The sequence below is a fragment of the Anoplolepis gracilipes genome, chromosome 11 (genome assembly GCF_047496725.1).
Source record: "Anoplolepis gracilipes chromosome 11, ASM4749672v1, whole genome shotgun sequence".
NCBI lineage: Eukaryota > Metazoa > Arthropoda > Insecta > Hymenoptera > Formicidae > Anoplolepis > Anoplolepis gracilipes.
The window spans coordinates 11194073-11221674 of NC_132980.1; the positions used below are offsets into that span (position 1 = coordinate 11194073).

Genomic DNA, 27602 nt, shown 5'->3' on the forward strand with positions numbered 1-27602 from the left:
AGAAAGTGACATTTTAAATGACAAAAAATATTTGCATCAAATTGTTCATCGAGAGTTTCAAGAGCTTTAATATTTATCTTTTTAATTATAATGTTATTAACACATAGGTGTATATTCATTATTTAAAGAAATGCATGAATCTACAAACATTGTAACCTTACGAAATGAACAATTAATTGAACAAATTATACATGCATTCGGTAAACAAGTATAAAGGAAACATATTTTATATGAGAAACCTAAGCAACACTCTCTTTGAAACTCATCTACAAATATCAAATCGTAAAACATATATAATTATATAAGTAAGAAATTAACAGATTGAACACATTTTATATTAAAATAATATGTGCAGAGGTAATTATAATAACATTTGCCACGATTAGAATCACTCATCTTTAATAGATACAAAATTTTTATCATCTCCAATTGATAAAAAAATTACAAGGAAAAAATTAATAGACATTAAGTTTTAATAATGAGAGTTAAAAAGAGTATGCCATTTTTTTTTTTTTTTTTTTTTTTTTTATATAAAGTCTCAATTATCTTCATCTCTTAAAATAGTATTATATAACATTTTTTTTCATAATTATGTAAAAAACATCAAAATATATATAAATTCAATGAATATGCATAATGCTATTTGATCAAATTTTGTCTATTACAAAAAGGAGTTATTTTATATCAAATATCTGTTTATCAGTACAAAATCCAAGAAATATATTACATGAAGAAAGAACCTATTAATACAACAAACACACACTATATCGGTAAGTAATAACTATATAATTTATATCGTATATGTGACGTATGTATGATAAAATTTTTATTCTATTTCTCTGCATTTTATAGAATTATTTTCTTTTTACTATTTGTAAGGAAATTTTTCTCGTACATTTCATTTATACATTTGTTTCCTTTTAATCCATCAAATAATCAAGAGTCATTGCTAATTATAATTCTAGTTATAATTATAATTACTAACAACATATAAGTAGGAGCCTGAGGCGCATAACGCTGAAAAATAATCTGAATTATAGTGTTAAGCATATAATGTAACTGTGCCTCTTATGCACTTATATATGTATATTGTATAACTCACCCAACATCTCAGAGCATTTTTATACTATACTCTTATCTAATTATGTAAGAGTTTATGTAAATATTCAATACGTATCTAAAATGTCTAACAAGTAAATTTTCAATACAATATAAATCTGCAAAAGTACTTTTTACCTTTATTAATTGATGCAAACTTGAAGAGAATTCTCTTCGAGTTTACATCTCAAGATATCTATATAATTCAAGAAACACGTGCATCTAATTTTTATTTATATTTTTTATGATATTTAGGAACAAAATATGTTTGATACAAAAATTATAAGATATATATTTAATGTAGGATGTGTATTTTTAAATTCATATATCAAATTTTATACAAAGAAAGTAACATTTCAAACAATAACACATTCATTCACCAAATTATTTATCAGAAGAATTTTAAGAGCTTTAATATTTTTTGTTTAATTACGTTGTTACAATAAACACAAGCGCATGTATGTGTTGATTATCCTTGTTATTAAAAACTTATGCAATGCATGAAAAATTATAATTATTGTAATCTCGAAATAAGCAATGAGTTGAATAAATTATAAGTGTGTTCTATAAATGATTGTAACAAAAAAAAAAGATTTTATACGAAAAACCTGAGTAAAAAACTCTTTAAAAATATTATTATCAACAAAAATAACAAATTTAAAATGTAATATATATACAGGGTGTTCGATAATTATCGCCCGATCTCTCTAGGGCAGATAGAGCGGGTTAAACCGAACATAAAAGTCCTTTACTATTTTGCGAACGATATATATATATAAATTTGATATAAATTTTCCAATCTCTATTATATCTTATTCATGTATGTAGAAAATCAACAAAAGTGACTCGTTACACTCTAAATATCTTATTCTTATATTAATAATTTTTAATTACCTCATTAATTTGTTATTCAATAATTCCTTAGAGTCTATTAGATTATCTTATTTAAAAAATTAAGTTTATTAAGAAGCATCTACTCTAAACAATTGAAACACAGAATCTTGTATATCAAATTTCTAGTAAAATGTGAAAGATTTATAAATCATTTAAGAATCAAATAAATTTTTCTATCATCAGATTAAAGAAATCGTTCTTTTGAACATCATCTTTCAGAAAGTAAACATTGTATTAGTAGCATTATTATTTTGCAATGTTAAAATAATTTCTAAATTAGTTTCTGGCATAAATATCCCAATACTTTTTTAAAAAAAACGAAAACCTGTCGAATATGTTAAAAAAACAGTTCCATTTAAGAAATAGGTGCAGCAATTGCACTTTTCAACTACATGCATGCATATAAATGCATAATAATGATGCACAAGTTAAAGCAGCTAATATCATTCAAGTTCGCTCTATCTTTTTTTCTTATATCTCAAACCATTTCAGTTGTTTAAACTCGTCAGATTTCCGCGAAACTCCCTGTATATACATACATATATGAATAAGATTGTATGGATTGAAAAATTTATATTAAAATTATATATATACATACATATAAAATATTAAAAAAAGATATATATATATTATGTAGATACGCAAAAATCTTCAATCCATCGAAATAAACATAGATAAAAACTGTGAATCTAATTTGAAGAGATAATTAAATTCATACTAAAATAAGATTCATATTGCAATGTGTCATCATTAACAGAACTAATTTACATGAACAAAATTTATATAAATTAATAAATTTTTCAACATTATATAAATTATTTTTAATATCTGTTGCTAATAACTGTTCTTAATGCGATATCGACAATATGCATGTGTATTATAAAATATCGACACACGACAGACAGTTAATTTAATCATAATCAGATCAATGATAAATCTCCTTAATGTGAGTTATGTAATTTCTACTTTGGCCCAATGTCTTATAAACGCAACAAAGACCAATAATTCGCTCGATGACGTACGATGACATAAGATTTGAATTAGACACATTTATTGTTATATCACTTAGAAAAGAACCGATTGATTATCTCCGCGATCGGTTGTGGACGTTTCTGTACATCGATTGGCGGATCTTCAGATTGAGCGTGTTGGTCTCTAAGTTCCCTCCAATGATTTAATGTATCTGTGTATTCCAATATTTTTTCGTATTCATCTAATTTATTGTACACATGTAAGAGTCCTCGATAATCATATTCTAAGCCACTGTAACTTTGTCCGAATAACTTTAAACCTATGGATTAAAACGTGATTCGTAATAAAGTATACATAGCATTTTGCGTTCCTAATAATTTAAAAATTGATTTAAATGGTATATAGTTATACTTACTGATTGCAATACTACGATAATAAAGCTTCTCGGCGGCTCTGTATCGGTTCATATGGAAATTATACAATGAAGCTAAATGTCCTATGCTCAACCCTACTTCGTAGTCTTCAGGACCTAATAATTCTTCTTTGATACTAATTGCTTTCAGATGCATTGCTTCCGCTTCCTACAGTAATGTTGAACATGTAACAAAATGATTAAACATCTATACACGTGTGTCTTTATATTTTATAAAAATGTATTATCAAAATACCTCAAACTTTCTCATACTCTGATACAAGCGTCCCAAGTTTCCGTAATGCTTCGCCGTTTGTACATTGTTCTCGCCAAATGCGGTTTTGGCTAAGTGTAAAGCAGATAAATGAAGACACTCAGATTTTCGTAACAGATTTTGTTCGGACATTGGCGAGGACCCGTTATCTATAGCAATTTCTTCCAGAATAAGCGCCTTCACTCGTTTAGCACTTGCGAGCATCAAATGACAGGCCGGTAAAAGTTTCTCCATAATGTCTATAGCTATTCCAGCATGATCACTGCAAATTTAAATAAAACTAAAAAGCTTAATAAAACTATATCGTCAAGTATAACATTATATAATTAACCCTTAAGCTGAACACGTTTTTTTGGCACTGTACTCCTAAATGTGTGAGTAACTGGAGTACGAGTTAATTTTTGTACTCTAAAATTACTTCAAAAATTCTAAAAAAATTTACAATCTTCTTTTAAGTTTAAACTAAATTTTATGAAATAGAATTAAAGAAAAAATATTTTTAAATACTATATTTTTGTTATTTGTTAGCTCAAGATTTGGAAACATAGATGTTTTATATAAAAATTAATAAAAATTTGATTCGCCAGCACTTTGCACTGAATGAACTGTTTAAAATGTCCTTTCAATTATAAGTCCCTTTTGACACAAACTTTTTTTTTTAAATAAGTTTCCAACCTCGAGATTTTATTAATATTTTTTTAAAACAATGAATTAAAAATCGCACGGGCACGAAAGACCCACGTGTTCAGTTTGAGGGTTAATTAAACATAATTTATATTAAGTACTACCTTGCTTCATCAAACTTGCCAGAACTATATTCATATACATAGAGAGCATAAGCCAAGTCCTCGTGCGCCAAAGCCACATGAAGATTAGTCTTGCCGAAGATCTTTCTTCTAATTTCTAACGCAGTCTGGAAGAAGGTAGAAATGTTTTTTTTCAGAAATTTTCGTTTACAAAGATTCGTGAAAGATTATTTAAAAATAAATACCTTGTAGACGGATACACTATTGATGATACTATCAAAGTTTAGTAAGTAGAATCCATAATCGATGAGAACGTCGCTATATTTCGGATGATCCGTATCGAATATCTCTCTGGCGAGATAAACAGCTTCTCTGATCAGTAAACCAGCCTTCTGGAATTCGCGTTTCACTACGCACGATTTCGCCGCTTGTCTTAGAACATCAATAATAACCCGTGCAGAAAGCGACGCTCTTAAATGCTTTAATGCATCTATGCTGTAACTAAAAAAAAAAATAATAGCCATCAATAAAATGTGTCAAAAGGATAAAAAGCTATGCAAGACAGAATTAGAGTGTACCGATAAGCGTTATCATATTCACTGCGTATAAAGAATAATACACTGAATTCTGCATAGAGTGCAGCATGATTAATGGTATGATAATTTGCGTCTTCTAATTGTTTTATCATATCCTTGGCAAGTTGATGAGTCTCCGCAGCGTTATCAAAAGCACAGTACGCCGCTTGTGCATGTAACAGTCTAAAGATATAATGATTTTAATAATTATAAACATTATTATAAAAATATATTTCATATATAAACTTAAATTATTATTGTACACTTATTTTTATTTATATTATTGTATATTATATAATATGCAGTGCATAACAAAAATTCGAGAATGGTCAATTATTTTAGGAAATATTGATTTATAAAAAAATGTTTTAAACAAAAATAGTTGGGCTTAAATAAATCTATCAGCTGGTGATACTTATTTGAACCTTAGATGACCTTAAAAAATCTGGTCATGATTAACATATTATCAACATAATATCAACATAAATATCATCCAATAATATATCAGCTAATAGATTTTTCTAAGTCCTACTATTTTTGTTTGAAACATTTTTTCAATAAACTTAAATAATATTTTTTAAGATAATTGGTCATTCTAGTACTTTTACTACGCACTGTGATATTATATGCCACTAATTATAATTTATATATATTATATAAAAAAGAATTAATTTTCTTACTTGTGACAACAATTTAATGTTCTACACCAATCCTCAGGAGTTTGATTGTTGAGAATACACAATTCTTTGCAAGCCAGAAGTACTTCTTCGCTTTCCGAATACCAGCCAGCATCGCTCAGAAATCCACCAAGTCTCAAGCCTAAATTTATAGTCTTATCATATACAGCAGGATCCTCTCTTATTTGTAAACATTGCATGGAGTAACTGACGGCCAAATTCTTTCCTATCCTTATTCCATGATACATTGGAGCCTTCAAAAACAAACAACAAAATATTTTCAGAAAAAAGAAATATATATAGAGCCGGAAAAATAAACAACATAAAATATTATTTTCAGAAAAAAGAAATATATATATCTATATATGTATATATATATATATAACAGATAGCGATTATTCTCGAGCGTGATATAAACAAACTCACCTGAAAGATCTGTAATAGATGTATTCGACGATTGGTGACCTTGAGCATTTTGGAGAAAGTCTCCAGATCGCACAATTCCGTTCCCAATATGCATAATCTCCTCTGTTTGTACAACTAAAACACAGATCGAATTCTATTCGAGACAATGAGTGGCGATCAGTCAATTGATTATGAGATTAAAAGGAATTTCTTTTATTCGGAGAAATTGCATCTCCTGTAAACGCGTCTTTCACGCGTCGCAAACGTCAAATCAGTCTCAACAGCTGAGCTCGAGAATTATTAATACGCCAGCCGTAAGTGATCGCGCGTCGCGAATCGACCATTACCGGAAAAACGAATAAAAAAATAAATCACCTCGAATAAATAATTATCGTTCCATCGAAAAGGATCAAGCATGCAAAAACAAACCACATTGCGCGCGCGATGACAATTATATATTGTATGTATATTCATACTGAACGTACGGTACTGTCATTGTCTCTCGACAGCTTAATTGTTTACCTGATAGTAGAGATCGAACCGCACGTTCTTGGGCAGGTCGACGAGCTGCGGCTTGTAATACCGAAAGTCTTCCGCCACCAAGGACACGCACATATCGTACAGTTTTTTAGAGGAATACTTCCGTGATTCGCCTCCAACGGCCATTTTCGCGAATGGCCTTTGATTAATCACTCATACAATTACAATTTCGCTGTATGTACGTGTAAATGTGACGAGATGTCGTATATATATATGATCATACGGTACACGTTCCGTCTTTACCTATCGAGCGCACGCGCGCGTATCTCGCTCTCCTTCTCGTTCTCGTCTGTCACACGCTCAGAGATCTTGGGCTGTTGTTTTCGACTAGCGCAATATCTACTATAGTCGGTTCTTATATTTAAAACTCGTTCTACATTGGTGTATCATAGTCCCTAGAATATTCTGGCGACTTTAGTGTATCGTAGCGTCGTAAACCGTAAGGCCTTAACCAATCACAGTTGAATATGAGAAGAATAATCGAATACGATTGGTTTATATCTTACGGATTGACACTACGATAGAAGCAATGTAAAATCGGCTTAACTATATGAATACTTTTCTTCTACTTATATTAATAAAATATATGTATGAAAAGAGGAAAACATTTAAATTTTATTTACTATACACATTTATAATAGTAATTTTATATTGTTAAGAAACATTAATATAATTTGCATTTTGCCTTGTTTAAATCAAATCTGTATAATAAATTGACTTCAGATGCAAAATTAGTAAGTTGTCTGTGAATTATATTATCCAATCAATAATTTAGTTTCCCTATTCCTTTCCAAATCTTATTCCAAAGCCTTATATCATTTAATCAGTAGGATATGTACTAACTATTGTTTATTGTTACATAACTTTTACGTTACATGGACATGCATAAAATGTACATCTGACATACCTGGTTCTGATATGAATGCGATTGCACATACAGCATATAAATAAATAAAAAAAAAAAAAGAAAAAAGAAAAATTGTGAGCAAGAAATAGATTGCAATTGTGTTCACATAAAAAAGAATTCTAATATTATTAAGACTCGATCTCGCCTAAATAGATTTGCTTGTCGCTAGATCCCGAGCACACTGAAAAAAATATAATTATCATATTATATGCGTATGTAAATTAATTAAAAAAATATTTATATATTTTACACATTTTCCTACAATAAATATTCTCCGTGTATTAAAACAAGAGAACATTTATTGCGGATTATTCCGTACCTATAGGTTCTTTTGGATGAAAATCAATGTCGTTCACAGATCCGTTGTGTCCTGGCAATTTGTACAATATTCTACGACTCGTGGTATCCCAAATATAGTGAAATCGGTCCGATGATCCGGCCGAGACCTTACTGCCGTCCGGCGACCAGGCGCATCTCAAAAGATTCTAAAAATGCAATCGATTCACTGATATTTATAATATAGACAAGATTTTATATTAAAAAAAAAATACATACCTTTTCAAAGTTATGTTGATGCCCGGATAATATTTTTACACAGCGTTCATAGGGCGCAAACGGTCGTACGTCCCATATCTTAAGTGTGTTATCCATAGCGTTGGAAAGTATGTATGATCCATCAGGACTGAGACTCAATCCAGTAATGGTGTCAGTGTGCCCTTTCAATTTGTAAAGCACTGCATTCTTTCGAAGATCCCATACCTTTACGTCATTATCGATACCACCGCTGATTACTTGCTCTGCCGTGTCGTTAAATGTTACTGCAGTAACCTATAATTGTATCAACAAATTACATATACATATATATATATATATATATATATATATATATATATATATATATATATATTAATTATTATCTGTATATTACACAATAAATGTAAGTATTGAGATAAGTACAACACCTGATACGTGTTATTCAACGTGTGGCATTGACCTCGCTTTCTGGGATCCCAGATACGTATCGTGCTGTCGTCGCTGCCCGAACAGAGTAGTGTAGGTCCTCTCCGCGCCCCTGACACAGAATTTACAAACGAAGTGTGGCCCTTCAACTTTTTGATTCGCGTTCCAGCCACTATGTCCCACAAACCCAGTGTCATGTCTGTGCTAGCTGTGTAGAGATGATTGCCGTCTGGACTAAAGTGCAATTCCATCACTGCGCCGCTGTGTCCGGTCATGATACCGATATTCTCACATTCTCCATAAACATTCCAGATGACTGCAGGTTACAAACAATCATTATATTAATCAAAGTGAGCAAAAATAAAAAAAAAAAAAATAAAAAAAAAAAAAACGAGCAGCTAAACTCGATGAGACGTACAGATTTGTCGATCAAATCCCGTAGATGCCAGATACTGTCCTTCCGGATGAAATTCCAGAGAAAAAATGTCTCCTTGATGTCCCTCGAGCAACATTATCATCGACATTAAGGAGGACGTTCGCGGTGGACCCTTGAAAATTTTTTCATATAAATTTTATATTTTCTAGGAAGAAAATTATAACACATCATCCTGCTTTAATGCTAAAACGTCGTCGAAAATAACCCCATGCAAGGTTATAACTTACGCTTTGTACGACCGCCTTTTCTCTGCTACTAAAGACGACTTCATTCTTAGTCCTCTTCGAGGCAGGAACCAACGCCAGAATATCATCACCTTTTCTCTTATCCAGGATCGGCATGTTGTATTAAAATATCAATATAATTACATATATAAATACAACATCCACGCTTTTATTTACCTTGAGCCATACGCCATGACATGTTCTCAAAACGCTTTTTTTTTTATTGGTTGCACGCGCAACCAATGAAATCCAAGAATGTGCTTATAAGCGCGAATTTTAACGCTATTCAATTGCAATTATCTCGTATATATATTTCAATTTTTAATTAATTTTTATAATATTTTTAGATTATTTTTAGGATTAAAAAAAAGAAAACAAAAAATATAAATAATAATAATAATATATTTATATATATATATTTATATTTTTTAAAGTTATCTGTCATCTGTACAGCTGTCATAGACAACGAATTTTTAAATAATTCTGACAAAGGATTTCAGAACGAAAATATAAATTAATATTAAGACATTAAATTAAATTAATTATTAATTAATTAATGTTTATAAATTATAATAAATTATTATTATAATACACATTGTGCGAAAAAGATGTTTCTAATAGTACGGTCCGTTTGACGCTACGAAAGTTTCGAATCGTTTGATTATTACAATCAGGACGAGAAAAATAAATATATATCTTTGTTCCGATTGGTCGGTCGATCGTTTTCGAAAACTTTCGTCAAAAGTGTTAAACGGAATGGGCTTCGAGAAAATGACACTTATAAAAAAAAAGCCCTGTGTGAAGTGCGAAGAGGCACGTGCGCAATTAATTTAAATATTCTCAATTTTGCAATTGTCATCATCGGTTCCACATACATACATCTGATGAATTTACAGTAAAGATACATAATATTAAAGACAGTTCTGATTTTTATAAGAGTACCTCTACAAAACCGGAGGAAAATTCGACGATTGGATTGTTCCGTAACATCTGACGCGTCGAATCTCGCGCGAATTCGAGTGTTCCTTGTGCTTGTGTTGTGGAAGGTTAGAAATGCTTCTCGTTAAAAGCATCACGTAATGTATTTGTCATTATTATCAGTAGTAAATCTCATCGTAAGTTACATCAGAAATGTAATATGATTAACGTAATACACGAAGGTAAATCAATTATAATTAGATAATAATGACATGGAGAGAGAGCTGTCAAACTTACATCGTCGCGAATTCGCAATTATTGGATTAAATCAGTATGAATCATGTATGGACGTGAAGATGAGCAGTGTAAAACATAAGATATGGTTCGTACATGGTACATATACATGTGATATATCTTTTCCATATATATAATAATAAAACACACGCTTTTGCTATAGTTTTTTCATGCGTTATTTATAAAGGCACATCTTTTGTACATAAAATTAATTAATTTTTCTTTTTATCAGTATGGTCTCGGATTTCTTTTATCCAAATATGGGCGGTGTCGAGGAGCACATTTTTAATTTGTCCCAATGTCTGTTGGAACATGGACACAAAGTGGTGATACTGACGCACTCCTATGGGGACAGAGTAGGTGTGCGATACATGACAAATGGGCTGAAAGTAAGTGCTGTACTTTTCTTTAAACATTCCATTAGTGTTTCTTAAGCTTTGTTTTCATCAAGTATACTTATGTCTTTAATTCGTTTTTTATTTAAGGTATATTACATTCCAGTCAAGGTTTTCTACAATCAGTGTGTGCTTCCGACGATGATATGCTCTCTCCCGCTTATTAGGTACATCTTTGTAAGGGAAGAGATACAAATAATACACGGACATTCCGCGTTCTCTGCTTTAGCGCATGAGGGGATGTTAATCGGCAGATTAATGGGACTGAAAGTAAGTTTTTAAGTTGCTACCCTAATGGTGACTTTTAGAGAAAGCTACTAACGCTACGCTTGCAGACAGTTTTCACAGATCACTCGCTTTTTGGTTTTGCGGACGCGTCAGCTATTCTGACGAACAAATTTCTCGAGATATCTCTAGTCGATTGTGATCATTGCATATGTGTATCTCATATCGGAAAAGAGAATACAGTATTACGAGCCAAAGTGAAAAAGGAGAAGGTATCGGTTATCCCAAATGCTGTTGACACCACCCTGTTTACGCCTGATGTCAATAAACGGAACAATGATTTTAGTAAGCTTAATAACTCGAGATTCTGTGTTACACATTACATTAGTTACATTAGAAACGCATTCTCTAATTATCATGTAACTGTCAATTTCAGTTACCATAGTAATAGTATCGCGATTAGTGTATAGGAAGGGCGTCGATCTTCTAGCCCATATAATACCAGAGATTTGTTTACGTCATAAAAATGTACAATTTCTAATCGGCGGGGATGGGCCAAAGAGATGGCTGATAGAAGAAGTAAGGGAGAGAAATTTGCTGCAGCATCGAGTCACCTTGCTGGGCAGTCTGGAGCACTCTCAAGTTAAACACGTTTTAAACAAGGGTCACATCTTTCTCAATACAAGTTTGACAGAGGCTTATTGCATGGCTATCGTAGAAGCAGCTTCTTGCGGGTAAACATTTCACTTTTCCTTTCTTGTTAGTCTGTAAAATTATTTATCTTCTATCTTTCTTTAACTCTTTCCAATAAATAATTTTCGCATCCTATGTACCAACAGAATTTTGCTAAGCGACGAATGTGATTAATATCATTTTGTAGTTTGCAAGTAGTGTCGACGAAGGTCGGAGGAATTCCGGAAGTTTTACCGCCGGATCTGATTTATCTCGTCGAACCCACTGTACCAGCGTTAATCGAAGGGTTGGAGATGGCTATAGCTGATTACAAAAGGGGTAATGTCAGATGTCCCTTAGAGATGCACAGGAGAATAGGCTTATACTATAACTGGTTCAATATCACGAAACGTACGGAGATAGTGTATAATTTGGTGAAACGGGAAGCGAAAAGAAATCTGGGACAGCAATTGACGAGTCAGCTGCAAAGTGGTGTATTGGCCTATCTGCTTGTGGTGGCCCTGTGCTATATAATACTACAAGTCTTGGAATTTTTCGTTCCTAGAAAGGTAAAATATTTGAGATTACATACATAATTTATGGGATACATGCATATTTTGCAAGCTAATTTATGTACTTTTTTCATTTTATTATTATTATTATCAAACTTATATATTTATTTTTTGTGTATATGCAGAATTATCAAAGAAATTCCTTTTCACATTTATAATTGTAAATAATTAAATTTTCAGTACATTGATATTGCACGAGACTACAACGAGATTCACGTTATGCCATCCAACGGGAAAGGAAAAACCGATTAACCATCGTAGAAGTGTAAAATGTAAAGTTCTCAATGTGTTCAAGTATTTTATATAGTTCATATACTTGGGAAACATTCCAGAAAACTCATGTTCTTTGCAAAAATTATTGTTACATCGTGAAAAAGAACAATCATCGTGTGTTGCATTTATCGATAAATTTTTAAAGAAATACAAATATATATATATGTAAAGATGTGTGCAAAATGATGATACGCGAACAAGGAGAAAGTACAAATGTCGTAATTAACTTGTATGTAAAATTATTACACAATTGACAGGACTGTTTATAACAATTTTATTTATTATATTTCCTGCTGCTTTTTGTAATATCTGTGTATCATTCCAAAACAAATATAATAGCGCATGATGTTCAACATCCGACGTTAGTTTATGAAAATAATACTTTATCCATTAAATATGTGTGGATTTCTTTTTTTTTTTTTATTATGATACATGTGACATCTCGTATGAATCAATGCATAACACGTATAACAATTTATAACGATATCCAACGTCGCTCGCATCCCGCATACACATATAGTTACATATGCTTAAGAAAGATATTTATTGCGTCATTAGCATTACAAAATATCGTCGTGTGTGTATTACGGATAGTTCGTGCTTACGTTTTAAAACAATTCGCGCTAATCTTTAAGCAGTTATTTGTAGCAATATGTGTGGAGTAGAAAGGTTAATTCGTGTTCATGTAATTCGCCGATCGCGCGTTAGTACATTCGACATATTTTTCGCGAGTATTTTTGTTTTTTCTCCTTGCATAAGAAGCGATAAAGTAACTTCATCTCTCCCTTTCTCTTTCTTTTCCTTTTCTTGAATGCTGCGATTTTAAATCTGCCGTATTTTCGTTCAATTAGCAGTCATCATTTACACATACAGAGTATACAAATGTACGAAATGTGTATACGACTTGTAAGAAAAATACAGTCTGCGATAACAAATTAAAATTTATATAAAACAATAAGAAAGTCAAATTAAAAATAATATTTATTTAAATTAATTGTTTATTAAATACAATAATAGAATATTGATACAATATTAATTATTTTTTAATTAACGCTTTCGTCTGTTTATTTAATCATTATCGCGCGTATACTCTGTACATTAATCTATTTATACATAAATCTTTCACGTTTAAGGATCTGTGATCTTCTTTTATTTTATATTATCTTAGATAAGAGAAGATCAATGAACCTTAATTAACATCATAATATTATGAGTGGTCAGATCTGTGTCACATTACACGCTTATCCAATATTGCATCTGTCATATTAGTCCATTTAAGATACAATGAAACGAATGTCCTTAAAAAGTGCTAAAAAGGTTCCCCTTTACGGATCTTTAACTATGACATTTACAAGAGAGTTATAAAATAAAACTTTACAAAAAAGTACTCCGCCTCTCTGATCACGTGTTGTGTATCATTTAAGTCTCCTTGTGTAAGTTTTTCGAGTCTTTTCAACTTTTTACTATTAGATCGACTACAAGAAGACTACGACGAGTGAGATCCACACATGCGGTTATCAGTGATGTCACGATTTCATCTACATTGTCAAGATTGTGTGTGGAATTAATAATACAAATATCGCCTTTAAATCACTACTGTTCTGTTTCTACTGTGGAACCAAAAGTAAGTTCTAATCAAGAATGCTATCCTGAATTGCTAGTTTTATTTCATAATTATATTCCTAAAATATCAGGAAAGAGTATGTTGAATCTCTCTCTCTCTCTCTCTCTCCTTCGTTGTTGTAAAGAGTAACACGACCTTCCGTTCTATCATTAATATCTGCGTATGCAACTACAATTGTGTGTACATGAAATTCTGCTTAGAGTATCGTTATTATGATTGCGGTATATTATGGCGGCGAGAAAAGTATTATTAAAAAAGTGAAGGAAGAGATTTTTCCGTGCTCGAAATGCATGGATTAAATCATTTATATAATCTATTGTATAAATAATATAAAGCGCGAATCTTTTTTCTTCTCGATGAATATATCTGCGACAAAGCGAAAAATCCATAGGATTCAGTGAGGACAAATACTGACGCACCGCATATATATTCAGTACTTGAGAGATAATGGTTTTCGCGATCTCACAACACAAGCACGTTCTAATACATGTGTGTGTATATTTTTATATATATATATATATATATATATATATATATATATATATATATATATATATATATATTACTTTTTTTCTCTCGTCGAACACCTTTACATACACATATTGCTATTGACTGCCACAGAGTTGTTATACCTCTGTATATCTTTTTTCTCCCTTTTCTCGTCTTGGCTTAGGGATTTAAATGATGATGATGATAGATGATGATGAAATGTTATAAAAGTTTCCAACTTTAATTGTCGCACGTACATACATAGGAAAAAGTAAGTCCGTCCTCTATCTTTCTGAGATATTCATCTTTGAGTAATATGTACACTGGAGCTTTTTTTCCGTTTAATATAATAAGAAAATAACGCCACGCTCAACCACGGTTCTAAAGTGTCGACGATTGAAGGATGATCGAGTTCCTCCTTGGATCGTAAAAAGTGTTTGTATACTTTAAGAAATTACCCGCGATAGGTGATTCTTCTTAGCAGCACCCGTTTGGCATATATAATAAATAAATAACGAACCGTTTGCAATGTGTAAATCGAGAGCGTTGCATCATTTCCGCGAGGTAAATTGGCGAAACAGCTCAAACTCCTTCACCGTAATCGCGATCACCTACGTTAATACGATCGGGGGCCGCGGTTACACTGAAGCCAAGGATTCTGTTGTCCACCTTGAACATCTTTCCCTTCTTTGGTTTCTTGGATTTTCCCTAAACGAAGAAGAAGGTATACATCTGCACACTTCTATTTGATTCTACCCTTATATTTGAGAGAAATTATATTAATTAAGATTTTATCTTTTTATCATGACGTATAAATAATATTAAGATGGTAATCTAATAAAAAAATATATATTCTATAGTGATACTAAAATTAAATAATTTAAATCAATATTTTAATTTCAATGTATATACAGAAAAATGTGATCGTCCGACGTATATAGAATAACGCGTACCTTCACTTCTTGAAATTCTGTAGAGGCATTCGGATTAACGGCCGGTGCTGGCTTGCACAGATCGTCCGCTTGTGCCTGAGGACGCTGCGCCGATCGCCATTTACTTCGCTTCTCTAAGAATTGTTTGGCAAATTCTGTGCTCTGCTTGGTGTCCCCAAGATAATCGCGAACGTACTCTTTCACCTCATAAGCCGATTCAATGTCCCGCAGAAATCCAACGAATGTAGGGACTGCGAATGCACATGGTATAGTAGAAAATCGACGTAAGCGATGAACTTGACCCGTTATACTTACTATCCACAGATGCCTGTATACCGCTCAATGCTTTATTACACCATTGTGTGAACTCATCGGTCTTGGCAGTGTTCTGTTCAAACAGTTTCTTCACCAGTTCCTCTTCCCTCTTGTTTTTGCTCTTGGACGTCTTACTGTTATTATTCTGTTGTAGTTGTTGTTGCTGCTGCTGCTGGTTAGAAGTGTTAGATTTCGCCGTCGCTGTTTGTTTAACAACCGGTTGCTTCATAGCCGCAGATGACTTGACGGGCGCAGGATCGTCCCAAAACCCACTATTACCAGCATTGATGGACCACGCTTGGCTATTTGATGTGCTTGAATTGGCCCAATTCAAGCACTGCGATGCCGTACCCCATATGCCGGCATTTTGCAGCATACTCGCCGATTCTTTTTGACCAGCCTTTTCCTGCCGTTCCCTTTCCTGTTGCTAGAGAAGGAATATTTCGATTTCTTATTGCATCTCTTTTACGAGAACAACATTTTTTCGTCGCTGGTGTACTCAGAAAGCAATAAGTACCTTTACCTTAGCGATGCGTTCCTGCTCTTCCTGCTGGATTTGCGCGAGACTCTTCACTTGAAGCGGTTTATTGGAAGCGGTAGCCTTTTCTGCCCATTTGAACTGCAATCGCTTGGACGAATCGGTTGCCGATGCTTCCTGCGCCGCTTCTATCGCCTTTTGCTGTGCCAATTGTTGCTGCATCAATTGTTGAAGCCGCTGTTCTTCCTGTAAGATAATAATAAATACATCAGTATAAACGTGCGTAACAACGTATAACAAACGTAAAATACGTTTACCGCTTTCTTCTCTCTCTCGAATCTTTGAATCTCAGCAAGCGAGGCGGTATGAGCGGCAGGAGCCATCGCGCGCGGAGTCTGTGCCCACGGAGCTTTATTTCGTTCCTGAAGCTTGCGCAGCGCCTCGGCTTCTCTCCGCCTTTGTTCCGTGCGACGCGCCTGTTCCTCCGCTTCCATTTGTCGTCGCACTTCTGCTTCTTTTCTATAAAGTTTACAAATGTAAATTTTATTCAAGCGTATTCAATTGTTCAGTTTGCATAATTACATATCGACGCACCTAAGTCTCTCTTCTTCCTTCTTTTGCTCTTCTTCCACCAATCTCTTCCTTTTTTCTTCCTCCTTCCTCAATTTTTCTTCCTGTTTTTTAAGCTCTTCTCGCTTTCTTCTCTCCTCTTCCTGTTTTCTTTTCAAATTCTCCTCTTCTTGCTTTCTCTTCTCCTCGCGTCTTTTTTCCTCTTCTTTACGTTTCTTCTCCTCCTTCTTTTTCTGCTCTTCTTCTTGCTTACGTTTCTCGTCCTCTTTTCGCTTTTTTTCCTCTTCTTTTTTCTTCCTTTCCTCGTCTTTACGCTTCGCTTCTTCAACTTGTCTAGCTTGTTCTTCCTCCTTTTGCTTTCTTTTCTCTTCTTCCGCTTGACGCTGTAATTCTTCTTGCTTTTTTAACTCTTCCTTTTTCCTATCCTCTTGTAATTTAAGATTTTGTTCTTCCTAAAAAGAGAAACTAACGCATTATAGATTTCCTACAATAAAATCGAAAATCAAATAAAATTGAATTACCAGTATTTGTTGCTCGGTTTTCATATCTTTAGCATGTAGATCCCACAAAGAACTAGGTAATTGTCCAGGTGGCATTGCAGGGATGGGCCCAACCTGAAAAACAATATGATAAACGAGATTGAATCAACTTTTCAAATATACAATTTTTGCATTTTTGTACAGACTTAAACTTTATGCGACGCGACGCAACGCACCTGCGCTAACCAATTCTGCGCATTAAACTGCTGAGGAGCTATTTGCGGTGGAGGTTGCGGCCAGACAGTGTCCATGTGAGGTGTCTGTGGATGGCCATTTGTGTTGACATTGAGTTGACGTAGCAGAGATTTTATCGGATTGTCCTCTTGCGTTGGCGCGGGAGTCGGAGCGATATTTGGTTGCTGCATGGCAGGCATATTCTGTATATTCATCTGTTGAATCAGCTGTTGTAGTGGATCTACTGCAGCCGGATGGGGCGATGCGGTTGCATGCGGATTTGTTGGTAGATGTGTCTCGGGTTGCGTCTTTGCCTACGCAAAAATTGTGTCCATAATATCATGCTTAATGTAAATGTAAAACTGTAAAATGTATCTGAGTGAAACTTACCTGTTGCATCTGAGTGAAAAGTTGCATGACAGGATTAGCCGTCTGAGACGCGAGATGAGGCACAAACGGGTTCGTCGCTATTGGAACATCCGGAATCTCCTGCATTCCGTCCTGTATGACGTATTGTAGAATCAGTTGATTCTGTTCCACTGGACTCAACGTCGCCCAATGTTCCGACTGAGACAACTTTGCTATCGCCGATGTTCTCATCTGCCTGAGCAGCATCTGCTGATTGTGCATCATCTGCATTTGTTGATACGTCATCAACAATATCGGATCCTCTATTCCGGTCTTTGGTATAGGACCGGCAGCCAACCCAGCTGGTATGGTAGTAGGAACAGGCGGGATTACTTGTTCCGACAGCTATAAATAAATTTGGTAAATTTTATTTATTATCAATGCGAATAAATTTCCAATAGCAACGATGCGACAGAAATTGAACACAAGATAAAAATATAAAATTTTATTTTCGAGATCCTTGGATATTTCTTTATATCGCGCAAACTTGAAGATAACTATATAAAACTTGAAGATAACAAATAAAACTCATTTCCTTCTTTTTCTTAGATTATTCAATTCAAACCTATTTATACTATACATTACACCCACAAATTCTTGATTATATAATAAAATAATTTAATAAAAATATAATATAATATAAAAATTTAAAAAGAACGCATAAAGTCTTGTAAAATAAATATAAAATTTACCTTCAAAGGAGGTATTAGTGGACCAGGCGTGAAAGGTACTCTTCCGCACATTTTAATCAAATCACCAAGCGTAGTGTATCTTTCGTCGCAGGTTCTTCTCACCAACAATCCTGTAGTGAAGTAACCAGCTTTGCACCACTCGGCCATTTCACTAGCTAAAAACGGTCCCTGAACTTCGCCTTGCGGATCGCGGTAAAACCATTTTTCCTGATTACCCGTGGCAGAAACCGTGGAAGGTTGATTACTGCCAATCGCGGATGGGACACTGGTAGCAATCGTCTTTTCTTTGTGACTCTCCTCATCCGCCATTAATTTGGCTACTAATGCATCGGCCTCTTCCTTCATTCTATCGAAATCGTCCTCCGGTCTCTGCTTGATACTAGCAGTTCCCGGATTATGCACGAGCTTCGATTGTTCTAAAATTGCCTGAATCTGTCGATTGGTCGCAGTAGCAGCTATTTGCGGCTCTTTTTTAACCTCCTGCGTCTGCATGTTCTCTTTATCGCGAACTCCACTCGGAGGTTCGCCAGGTTTCTCACCGGTCTCGATTTTATTCACATTTACAGATCCGATAACAGTCTTTTTTTGCAAAAGATCCGAAGGTGTTGTTAAATTCTTCACGGGATTGGTTTCAGTCGTCGGTGCAACTGAAGGTTTGGTGGAGGGTGAGCTACATCTCTTCTCTTTCTCTATAGAATTATCCTTATCCTCGACTGAATCCAACGGTTTCGAGCGTTCCTTACTTAATGTAGTACCGACTGTATTATTTGTATGGCGATTCAACGATTGGACAGAACCCGTTCCGAAAGTCAATGTCTTGTTACTAGATTTCACTATGTTAGAAGCACTGCCTTCCGAGACACGTCGAGTTCTGCCTTGTTGGGAAGCACCCGCCACACCATCTTCATCGTCGTCCGAATACATTCCACCATGGAAAGCACCCGAAGCGTCGAAACTGCCACCGCTTTCGCTCGGATTTTCCGTCGCCCTGAAATATCAAGTTTGAGAGATAAAGTAAAAAATAAAAAAAGAGATGTATGCAAACATCAATAATAGAATTTAATTTAAATATTAACCACTCGGGTAGATTGTCGTGATTATCATGATGATTTGATTCCCAAGCACGAGCGGTACGAGGTGGTGGATGATGACCCGAGTCGTGGGAGGGTCTGTGGTTTCCTCGATGTTCCCATCTTCCCGGTCCACCACCTCTACTTTCTTCCCCATCACCATCATTTCGATCCAGCCTATCCCGATCTATACTGCCACCCTCGCGCCAACTACTTCTTCCTAAAATAAATATTATTTAATTATATAAACACATAATATATAATTTATATGACATAATAAGTATATGTATGTACATTTTATAATACGAGATATATATAATACAAGACAATATAAAATCTTTTTTCTTTCTACAAAACATATACTTACCCCACTTGCGCCAACCGTCATCGTCCTCTCCCCCTCCGCGATGACGTCTCCAATTACTTTCCATAAGCGAGCTACCACTAGTCCCGCGACTTAACTCTTTTCTTGGACTAGTCGAGCCGTTCCATTCTCCCGGATCTGATGCACCGTTTCTCTCTGGCCAGCCGCGTTCGCTTTGAGACCTATCGAATGGCCTATTTCTTCCCTATAAATAACAGTTGTTTGAGTTTCCTCTATCCTTGTTGATCTTTTGTATTTGATTATGATTTTCAAAAGTGTGTACGCAAACGCGTGTATTATTTCTTTATTTTTATAAAATTTATGACATTGAAAAAAAAAAAAGAAATAGATACAAAAAAATATGTGCATATCAAAGAAAAATCATCTTCTAATGAGATAATAAAAATTATGTACCTGAAATGATTGGCCCTCGATTCGTATCCCATCACCGGAATCGTCTCCGAAACCAACTCCGCGTGAATAATGAGACGAGTATAAACCTCCTCTTCCAGTTCTACCACGTCCACGATCCACGCTGCTGCCTCTCCCACGACTACCGATATTAGTTATCCCTCCATTCCACATACGCTAAAAGATGTATACATATATTTGAGCGTTATATTATAAATAACAAAAAGAGAAATAGAATTTGCTTTCAAATAAACTTATTCTTATTTTTTTACAATTTCAAGTTAATAATACAAAACAAGATAGATCTGGATATGATAACGTAAACTACATAATGTTTATTAATGTAAACTACATAAACTATGTAAAGATATATTTCAAAGAATAAACATTTGTTTCTTCCAAATAGTACTGATAAAAGCAACAGAAAACATATCTATACGCGGAAAAAACATGAAAAATAGAATATCTATTGGAAAAAAAAAAAACTGTTTTAACTTCTTTAATATTTTTACTGTATTTTTTGTGAACTCAAACATAAATATTTAATATTAATACATATATATGTGTATATACATATAACTTAAAAAGTATGTATAATGTTGAAAATAAAAGAAAATAATAAAAAAATTAATTATTTCTAAAACACAAAAAAGCAAGTTATTTGATGGAAAGAAGAATTAAGATAAGAGAGCTCCAGCGTTATATTTTTAGGTAGTTCCTAATATAGAATGGGGTAAAGGGAATGGGAGGAGTGAGAAACAAAAGTATATAATAGCATATAACAGTGGAATAAGATAATTTGACAGTTTTCTTCTTTCTACTGTTACTAAAAATAAATAAAATTGGACTGTTACTTTGCGTACTAAAAATATAAATCATATAAATCACAGAATGTATTGTGATATTAAAATATAATATGTATGTTTCTCTCTATAATTACCGTTTCATCCTCTGTCATCTGTACGAGAGCCAATGGAAGTTGAGTTTTCTCTACATACAGCGATGCAAAAGTTATTAGGAGCTCTGGAGGTTTATAATTGCGATCAAACAGGGCCAACATCTCCTCCCGACCATATCTATGTTCTGCCAATTGATACCGAGGTGTACTCAACGTTGTGGTTCCTCCACCACCTCCACCGCTACCACCAGTGCGTAACCTGTATACAATATAAATATAATTACATTAATATAAACACAAATACAAACATTAAGTAACTTTTCACTAGTGATACAAGCTACGTACCATTCTGGACCAAATTTCATGGAATCCGTCATGATGTATTATCGTCTATAAAGAAAGAGAAAAACAAAAAAACACAAATAAGACCAGTAATTTGTAATAAAACGTATCTCTAGATCGCAAATACATTGTTCTACAAAGCTAAGTATTATAAAAGGCATCTTACAAAAATATCAGATATGCAAGGTTCTGTTGCATAACATAACACTTCAAGATGTTTTTTTTTCTCACCGAATGATATCTGATATCGCGAATTTATATAAATATTTATAAGGCCAGATCGATCTTAACAGAACAGGCAGAGAATAAGATCGTAGTAAAGCGATTTTCTTCGTAAAACCGAAGATGGATAAAAAAAATTCGCCGTCCATCGCGGAGGAAGACACTCTGGTCATCTGTTACATCCAAGTACACGAGATGCAGAGCGAGACGTAGAGAGAGAGAGAGAGAGAGAAACAGACGTCTCGCGATCTCGCGTAATCCGGGGTGTACCGATCAGTATCCGTACCTGTTGCTCGACAGGGTATCGCGATCGGTGGCCGCGAACCTCGATAGAAGGACAGATAAAAGAGTGACGAGGTTTCAAAGAGCCAAGAAGGTTCTGTAAAGTGACACAAGGTACAGCAGCGCGCGGAGCTCGTCAATTATGCGCGGCTTCGAGGCACCCTTGGAGATTCATCACGACGGAAGACGAAAGACGAGATACGTCGCGAGAGAAGCGTGCCGCCAGATAACACGCGAGCTCGTAATCGCGACAGGTTTTTTCCTCGCAGGCGCAGGCGAGAGAAAGAGAGCGAGAAAGAGAGAGAGGAGCGATTTCCGCGATCCAAGGTGGCAACATTAACCCAACTTTTTTTTTGGCCGTGCGAACATCGAGGAAGATGAACGCGCGCGATGAATCGCGATCGGGATAAAATCGCGGAAAAAAAAAAGAAACGATCGCCGATCGCGTCTCGGACGGCCGCGGATGGGCACAATAGCGGCGTTTAGGTCTTCAGGAGAGATACCTTAGCTGCGCTTCGAAATTACTGAGAACAGCGATACAACACACCAATATGGCTGAATTTTTTTTTTTGGAACGGAGCGCATGCGAGAGTTTTGCGTGGTGGTAGTGGTGACACGCTTGCAAGATTCGAAGGAAGCCGCGAAAAGTCACTAGACACTAGACCGAGGAGCTAAAAATGTAATGACGGCTGGTCAGCTGGCGATCGCGACCATCCAACTTTTATAATCCACCACCGATGCAGAAATGTAAAATTTAAATATTAAATTAATTATTTTTTATATATTACTAATTTTCGAGACACAAATTTAGATAAAAACACGTACATATATATATATAATTATTTATACATATATAATGTTATGAAGTATATGTAAATAATGAATTTTATTTCTCCTGCAAGCTCTATTATCGATGACAAATTTCATTCTTTTGTGAAAATCTGTCAAATGTATCTGTATATAACTTAAACAATTTTTATAATTTTATATATATATCAACATGCAACATATTAAAATTAATGTCTCTTATCTCTTGAGCTTTTATATATGTTTTGTATAACCATAAACCAATAAAAGCAGCCTATTTCAATCCAATTTGCAATATAAGCGGAAAATTTGTTCAGTTGAAAATCAAGTTCACTATTCTTATCTAATTTGCCTTTTCTTTTTCCAATAGAAAAATTTTTTTTTTTTTTTAATTTTGGTATATCTGGCTTGTTTACAAGCAACAACTATCTATGACACACATATGTATATAAAAAGTTGTAAAAAATATTCCAATCGCAGTAAGTACTTAATGGATAATCGCAACATGGGCAAACAGAATACTTCCAAAAGAAATATATAAGTTATAAAGAAATAACTAAAGGTATGCATAAAATGGTATTTTAAATGCAGGATTAAGCGCAATATATAATCCAATATAAATAAAAGCTCTATTAAAAAAGAAAAAATATTAAATTTCTTGTAACATTAGATTATGTATATATAAATTAAAAACATTTCTTGCACATATTTATCAAGCCACACTTTATAATTTTCTGAGATCTTTACTGGTAAAAATCAATATATAGCAAAACAATAATTTTTGACAAAGTTCAATAGATCATGATTAGAAGCTATCTGTAAATAAAACGGTCTCGCACAGCCGTAATAATTCTATATCTTATGTATCAAAAGTACACACACACACACACACAGTTCTGCTAAGAATAGTAAATATATATATATACACAAAACTTCTAAAAATACCTGAGCAACAATTCAATATTAAACTTTTTTAGAAAAGAACACATTAACTTGAAACGTTTACGTATACCTTACTTAAAAAAAAAAAAAAGAATGAAAAATATAATACCTTACTTCCCAAAATTAAATTATTTTATCAATACAGTATTCAGTCTGTTTGTGAGGAGACAGTATTACATACAGATCGGTTTCCCTTTGGTAAATTCTCTGTTTCTTGATTTATTATAAATTGATGAAAATATTGCCTATACTTGAATTCAATCTCTAACTCGGAGGCCCCAAATACTGGTTCTTCGAATACCGACCGTTGGCCGTGCGACGGAGCTATACAAGTACTTGTTAATTTCCGGCACTTCACGGCAGCTGGCTTGTAACGACTTGAGGACAGAATCCGACATTAAGCCGAAAACGTCTAAATATAATAAACATGGCATGTGAGCTAATCTTATATATGCAGACTGCGGAATGCTGTAACAACGGCTCAATGACAAGTGTTCCAGTCTTGAAAAATTTAATAAATTATGGACAGTATGGATTGTAAGCATAGCACAATCACTCAAGTCTAATTCTGTAACGTTTGGACATCTTCTTGACAAATCTTTCACATCTGAAATTGGAAGGCAAAAAATATATTTTTTAAATATATATATTAAATATATATATATATATATATATGTGTGTGTGTGTATATATGTGTGAGAGAAAGGGGATAAATAACACAATTCATTTTATACTTACTATCATCAGTCAATGTTTTCCTACAGCCTGCTATATTCAAGCGTATAATGGATGACGGCAGTGTTTTACAAAGTAAAGTCATACATTCACTATCTAAGGAACACCATGCCATATTGAGGACAGTTAAGCTAAAATATAATTCATCAATTGTATAAAAGTTGGAAACATTGACTAAAACATAATGCATATATATATATATATATACAGAGATAGATAATCTTACTTTACGAGTTTCATTAAATCCATAATACATCCATTGTCCATATTCTTGCACATTGTAAGATTCAAAACTTCCAAGTCAACGTTTTGACTAATGGCTTTACAACAATCTCTGTTCATTATACAATTTTCCAGTGACAACTTTTTGAGATATTTACATTTAGATAATAATGTGGCTAAACTGGTTGGCGAAATAACTGCCATTGATAAATCTAAATATTGTAATTTACTGATGTACGAATCATTGAGAACTTCGCTACCCTCGCAGAAAATAGGATCTGCAATCTCCGCTTGTGCCAGTCTTAGAATTTGTACCCCTCGAGGCAATATATGACCTAATGTGCCCTCGCTTAAAACTTTACTACCTAAATCTAATCTAGTCCATAATGCTTCGTCGCGAGCTATTTGACACCAACGTTTGCACACAAGCATAGAGCGTACCTGTGTGCAAGAAATAAATAATGTATACAATTATGTGTTAAACATATTACATTTACAATATTTCAGATTCCAAATATTTTCTTACCAAACATTTTTTAGGTAGCCACTTTAATATCATTAAAATTATTTCATCCGATAGTTTGTTAAACTTGTCTTCACCTTCGATGGAAGGTTTCCTTTTTCTTCTATATAGACAAAAATGATCTAAACAAGCTTGTTCATTCTTATCGGCGGAAGTATTCATCTTTTCTTTAGTAAAACTTGTTTTTAAATCTCCAAAATAATCAACTTCCATTCTCGAAGAATAACCAGATTCATTTTCTACGCTACCAAAAACAGCTAGTTCATCTAAATCGCACATCTCTTGTTGTAGTCTGTAAGAATAGTTTAAATGAAAAATAAATAAAAAGACATAGATTCAAAATAGCTTTCTTTTCTCACAAACCTCTCTGTATTGACAGTTTCTATACTAGAAGTTGTATAAACCTCCTCTTGATATTCAAAGCTGCTAGTTTCGTCTATCACTGATTTTTTGTTATTAACTAAATTTGCCGGTAAAATTATGCAGTTCCCAGATGTTTTTTCACAATTCACTACACCATCTTCCAACATACCAACTCCCATATCCTCTAGGATTTCAGGTTCTATGAGGCTGGCATTTCCAGAGTATGACCATCTTGTACTATTTTGAGACTCGCTGTTGACAGTACTGTTTAAATTGTTATTGCAGCCATCATCCAAACGTAATCGTTTGCTGTAAATATAGACAGGTTTTTTTTTTTAATACAATATATACATGTATATTACTTTTATTTATAAATTGATTACAAATAAATTATATGAACCTGCTTCACCAGAATAATGGCAAAAGAATCTTTGTTCATTACTATTTTATACATGTATATTTTTATATTTCCCGAATTCAAACATCAAATTTTCACAGCAGACTCTTTAAAAAAACCTGAACAAATACTGTGGATGGAAAAAGGAGATAATGCTTTGGTCTTGCAAGCATAAGATATTAATCATGGAGGTCACAACATGATATATATATATATATATATATATATATATATATATATATATATATATATATATATATATTCATCAATGTTCCCTTCTTTGTGTAACTACTTGTGTAAATAAAATCGCCTACTTTTTATAAGTTTATATAACTTAATTGTACTTATTTTTTTTATAAGAGAGGACTTTTTAATAAAAATAATAACATCCATACAAAACAGTAAATATATAAAGTTGATTAACATTATATAATTATATGTACAATTAAGTCAAAGGTAAACAAGAAAAAAAGTAAAGGATAAACAACAACAATAATTTTCTAGATGATTCGCCCCAAGTTCACATTTACTAAATATACATGATTTGCCATTATTTACTTTAGTACAAAATTTTTGTTTTTGCTCGAAATATTAAATCTTACAAGAGAGAACAACTACAAGAAATTAAGAGACTCGAAATATTTTTCCGACAAGATCCTCGAATGATTCCCTCGAACTCTAAATGTCCCCGAATAACTGAAATTAATCACTGCTGAAAAACAGAGATAACTCGCGACACTGAAAAAATGGAAACTTCTCGATAGGGTCAACTAGACAGCCATAATATCGTATTTTACTCGGAAACAGAACAAAACAGCAACGGTGGATCGTGCTTTCGATGCTACCTGATTTAAGGATCAGCCCGGATCAGGTCAAATCAGGTCAGGAAAATACGAATGTATGCATCTGGGAGAGAAAGAACCTCTGATGCTTTCAATTTTAGCTGTAACAGCAAGAGAGCGAGCAAGCAGGCGAGGGTGTACACCTGCCGATCTGCCTGAGATTTCCCTCTCCTCTCCCCTCTTCCTCGAGAAAAGCAACAGGCGAGACAGATTCTCGCAACCGATAACCAAAAAATAACCTCGCGGGATTAAAATTTCCCCTCACCTTTCGGGCGGCGAGAACTCCTTCGATTTCGACAAGCCGGCCTCCTCGTGAAGTCGCGCGTGCTCAACCACGGCGGAATTCATCTTTTTCTCAAGCTCCAAGTCTTGTCTAGGGGACGAAAGATTCAACGACCACTCTCTAACGGCTGCCGGCAGCGCACAACGACGGGCGGGATACGCCGCGATTGTCCCGAGTGACGGCGGACGGGTTGGCGAGCCAGCGCGGCG

At 33.9% G+C, this 27602-nt stretch overlaps 5 protein-coding genes across 10 annotated transcripts; 1 reads left to right on the forward strand and 4 right to left on the reverse strand.

Moving 5' to 3' along the window:
• Positions 1 to 1365: 1365 nt before the first annotated feature.
• Positions 1366 to 6931, reverse strand: Pat1 (Protein interacting with APP tail-1). Its single transcript, XM_072901524.1, has 9 exons — positions 6576 to 6931; positions 6075 to 6188; positions 5652 to 5902; positions 4975 to 5154; positions 4642 to 4897; positions 4439 to 4563; positions 3633 to 3912; positions 3380 to 3545; positions 1366 to 3283 (listed from the first exon to the last, which is right to left on the reverse strand). The coding sequence occupies exons 1-9, from the start codon at positions 6717 to 6719 to the stop codon at positions 3054 to 3056; spliced, it is 1746 nt and encodes a 581-aa protein (XP_072757625.1). The 5' UTR covers positions 6720 to 6931; the 3' UTR covers positions 1366 to 3053.
• Positions 6932 to 7425: 494 nt separating this feature from the next.
• Positions 7426 to 9320, reverse strand: LOC140670782 (U5 small nuclear ribonucleoprotein 40 kDa protein). The gene is made up of 6 exons (XM_072901530.1): positions 9124 to 9320; positions 8879 to 9008; positions 8463 to 8776; positions 8056 to 8328; positions 7820 to 7985; positions 7426 to 7681 (listed from the first exon to the last, which is right to left on the reverse strand). Exons 1-6 carry the CDS (start codon positions 9235 to 9237, stop codon positions 7629 to 7631), a joined length of 1050 nt encoding a protein of 349 aa, XP_072757631.1. The 5' UTR covers positions 9238 to 9320; the 3' UTR covers positions 7426 to 7628.
• Positions 9321 to 9910: 590 nt separating this feature from the next.
• On the forward strand, positions 9911 to 13455 carry Pig-a (phosphatidylinositol glycan anchor biosynthesis class A). 3 transcript variants are annotated; one of them, XM_072901528.1, is made up of 8 exons: positions 9913 to 10196; positions 10300 to 10420; positions 10565 to 10721; positions 10818 to 10997; positions 11063 to 11297; positions 11389 to 11686; positions 11833 to 12193; positions 12377 to 13453. In XM_072901528.1, exons 2-8 carry the CDS (start codon positions 10311 to 10313, stop codon positions 12446 to 12448), a joined length of 1413 nt encoding a protein of 470 aa, XP_072757629.1. In that variant the 5' UTR covers positions 9913 to 10196; positions 10300 to 10310; the 3' UTR covers positions 12449 to 13453. The 3 variants fall into 3 exon arrangements, with proteins under 3 accessions (XP_072757630.1, XP_072757629.1, XP_072757628.1); XM_072901527.1 differs by having other exon boundaries at positions 9913 to 10166; XM_072901529.1 differs by having other exon boundaries at positions 9911 to 10431; positions 12377 to 13455.
• A 1342-nt stretch (positions 13456 to 14797) lies between these two features.
• LOC140670774 (GIGYF family protein Gyf) lies at positions 14798 to 22886 on the reverse strand. Of its 4 annotated transcripts, none has more exons than XM_072901519.1 (16): positions 22783 to 22886; positions 21779 to 21823; positions 21476 to 21692; positions 20539 to 20712; positions 20128 to 20329; positions 19767 to 19980; positions 18691 to 19678; positions 17981 to 18343; positions 17593 to 17904; positions 17399 to 17491; positions 16902 to 17329; positions 16625 to 16826; positions 16353 to 16553; positions 15830 to 16256; positions 15536 to 15765; positions 14798 to 15290 (listed from the first exon to the last, which is right to left on the reverse strand). In XM_072901519.1, the coding sequence occupies exons 2-16, from the start codon at positions 21808 to 21810 to the stop codon at positions 15165 to 15167; spliced, it is 4209 nt and encodes a 1402-aa protein (XP_072757620.1). In that variant the 5' UTR covers positions 21811 to 21823; positions 22783 to 22886; the 3' UTR covers positions 14798 to 15164. The 4 variants fall into 4 exon arrangements, with proteins under 4 accessions (XP_072757620.1, XP_072757616.1, XP_072757618.1 ...); XM_072901515.1 differs by having other exon boundaries at positions 16347 to 16553; XM_072901517.1 differs by lacking the exon at positions 22783 to 22886 and adding an exon at positions 22284 to 22767 and having other exon boundaries at positions 16347 to 16553.
• A 923-nt stretch (positions 22887 to 23809) lies between these two features.
• Skp2 (S-phase kinase-associated protein 2) lies at positions 23810 to 27566 on the reverse strand. Its single transcript, XM_072901525.1, has 6 exons — positions 27376 to 27566; positions 25872 to 26180; positions 25512 to 25800; positions 24990 to 25426; positions 24767 to 24894; positions 23810 to 24635 (listed from the first exon to the last, which is right to left on the reverse strand). The coding sequence occupies exons 1-6, from the start codon at positions 27456 to 27458 to the stop codon at positions 24286 to 24288; spliced, it is 1596 nt and encodes a 531-aa protein (XP_072757626.1). The 5' UTR covers positions 27459 to 27566; the 3' UTR covers positions 23810 to 24285.
• Between the last annotated feature and the right edge of the window lie 36 nt (positions 27567 to 27602).

Coding starts and splice junctions, on each gene's coding strand:
- Pat1 (XM_072901524.1), bottom strand. CDS start 6,719: ATGGCCGTTGGAGGCGAATCACGGAAGTATTCCTCTAAAAAACTGTAC. Junction 6,189..6,575: donor GGTTCGATCTCTACTATCAG/GTAAACAATTAA, acceptor TCTGTGTTTTAG/TTGTACAAACAGAGGAGATT. Junction 3,546..3,632: donor AGAGTATGAGAAAGTTTGAG/GTATTTTGATAA, acceptor ACATTACTGTAG/GAAGCGGAAGCAATGCATCT.
- LOC140670782 (XM_072901530.1), bottom strand. CDS start 9,237: ATGCCGATCCTGGATAAGAGAAAAGGTGATGATATTCTGGCGTTGGTT. Junction 8,777..8,878: donor GGGATTTGATCGACAAATCT/GTACGTCTCATC, acceptor TGTAACCTGCAG/TCATCTGGAATGTTTATGGA. Junction 8,329..8,462: donor CGTTGAATAACACGTATCAG/GTGTTGTACTTA, acceptor ATACAATTATAG/GTTACTGCAGTAACATTTAA.
- Pig-a (XM_072901528.1), top strand. CDS start 10,311: ATGGAGAGAGAGCTGTCAAACTTACATCGTCGCGAATTCGCAATTATT. Junction 10,421..10,564: donor AGTGTAAAACATAAGATATG/GTTCGTACATGG, acceptor TCTTTTTATCAG/TATGGTCTCGGATTTCTTTT. Junction 11,687..11,832: donor GTAGAAGCAGCTTCTTGCGG/GTAAACATTTCA, acceptor ATCATTTTGTAG/TTTGCAAGTAGTGTCGACGA.
- LOC140670774 (XM_072901515.1), bottom strand. CDS start 21,810: ATGACGGATTCCATGAAATTTGGTCCAGAATG. Junction 21,693..21,778: donor ATGAAATTTGGTCCAGAATG/GTACGTAGCTTG, acceptor TATTGTATACAG/GTTACGCACTGGTGGTAGCG. Junction 17,905..17,980: donor TTTTCACTCAGATGCAACAG/GTAAGTTTCACT, acceptor ATTTTTGCGTAG/GCAAAGACGCAACCCGAGAC.
- Skp2 (XM_072901525.1), bottom strand. CDS start 27,458: ATGAATTCCGCCGTGGTTGAGCACGCGCGACTTCACGAGGAGGCCGGC. Junction 26,181..27,375: donor GAGTTCTCGCCGCCCGAAAG/GTGAGGGGAAAT, acceptor CTATATTTACAG/CAAACGATTACGTTTGGATG. Junction 24,895..24,989: donor GATTTAATGAAACTCGTAAA/GTAAGATTATCT, acceptor ATTATATTTTAG/CTTAACTGTCCTCAATATGG.